The sequence below is a fragment of the Orycteropus afer genome, unplaced genomic scaffold, assembly GCF_000298275.1.
Source record: "Orycteropus afer afer isolate SDZICR_OR568_19922 unplaced genomic scaffold, OryAfe1.0 scaffold00262, whole genome shotgun sequence".
NCBI classification, from domain to species: Eukaryota; Metazoa; Chordata; class Mammalia; order Tubulidentata; family Orycteropodidae; genus Orycteropus; species Orycteropus afer.
The window spans coordinates 2,584,476-2,585,504 of record NW_006921849.1 but is presented as its reverse complement, the minus strand read 5'-3'; the positions used below and the strand labels follow the sequence as shown (position 1 = coordinate 2,585,504).

At 38.4% G+C, this 1,029-nt stretch overlaps 1 protein-coding gene across 1 annotated transcript in view; it reads right to left on the bottom strand.

The window, feature by feature from the left end:
• The window catches only part of PROM1 (prominin 1), a 139,793-nt gene that overhangs the window by 41,839 nt on the left and 96,925 nt on the right, over positions 1–1,029 (bottom strand). The window contains exon 9 of the mRNA XM_042782209.1: positions 958–1,021. Within this exon, the coding sequence (XP_042638143.1) occupies positions 958–1,021 (64 nt within the window). The remainder of the gene's footprint in view (positions 1–957; positions 1,022–1,029) is intronic.

The window sequence follows — 1,029 nt, the reverse complement described above, 5'->3', positions numbered from 1 at the left end:
GCTGCCTTGAATATCATAGTATTTGAAAGTATAATCTCACAGTAAACAAAAGACACCAATAAAATGTCCACAGCACTGTGTTGTAGGTTAAATACTTTTTATCCAAATCTTTAATGGGTTGAAAGAACACTGCTGGGGGGAAAAAATCCAATACTTCTAACACAATATTTTAAAACTACTTGGTATAAAGAAGTATGGAGAAAAAGATTATTTTTTTTTTAAAAAAAGAAAAGTTTACATGGGTTCAGAGATTTCATCCTTGAGCAAATACCCCTGGTTGACTTCCAATCCTACACTAAGAGGTGCTGTGCCTTCACCCTAAAGACCATGGTGGCATGAAACAGCGTGACTTAGCAACCTGAGCAGAATTTGCTCAGTATCCATTCTGTTGCTGTAGAATTGTACACGGTTTTATGAGCCTGTGATACCAGGATATCAGCATCACAGGACAGATAAAAATCTTCCTAAAAAAGACAAAATAAATTCTTACCCATAGCACTGCCAAGAGCAGAAATCAAATTCAAGTTCCTTTAGAACATACAGCAATCTGCAGGCGTTCTCCCTAATGAAGCAATCTGATGGGGAGCTTCTGAAGGCAGGCAGTTATAACTCCTCTCAGCACACCCCACGGCTCATCACAGACTGCACTAAACACGAGGTGCCTGGCCAGCAGGATAGCATTGACATGTGTTCAAATAAGGGGATCGAGATAAATACATACATACATACATATGTATGTGTGTGTATATATACACACATATATATGTACATTTATATATTCTCATCTGTGCCACTGATTAAAAGTGACAGCATTTCAAAGCTCTGGTATTCTTATAGTTTTCAAGGTTTGGGTGAGAGGATACTTTTTAAGACAAACAGCATTTGGAACCATACGACCTTCTCCACTGTACAAGTCTTAACAAACAGATACCGAGTTACTCAAGCTATGAATCTCACGTGATACGACGCTCTTGGATTGGTTTTCCACCATCTGGGGTATATGGTTAAGGAAGATATAGCCCTGAAAAA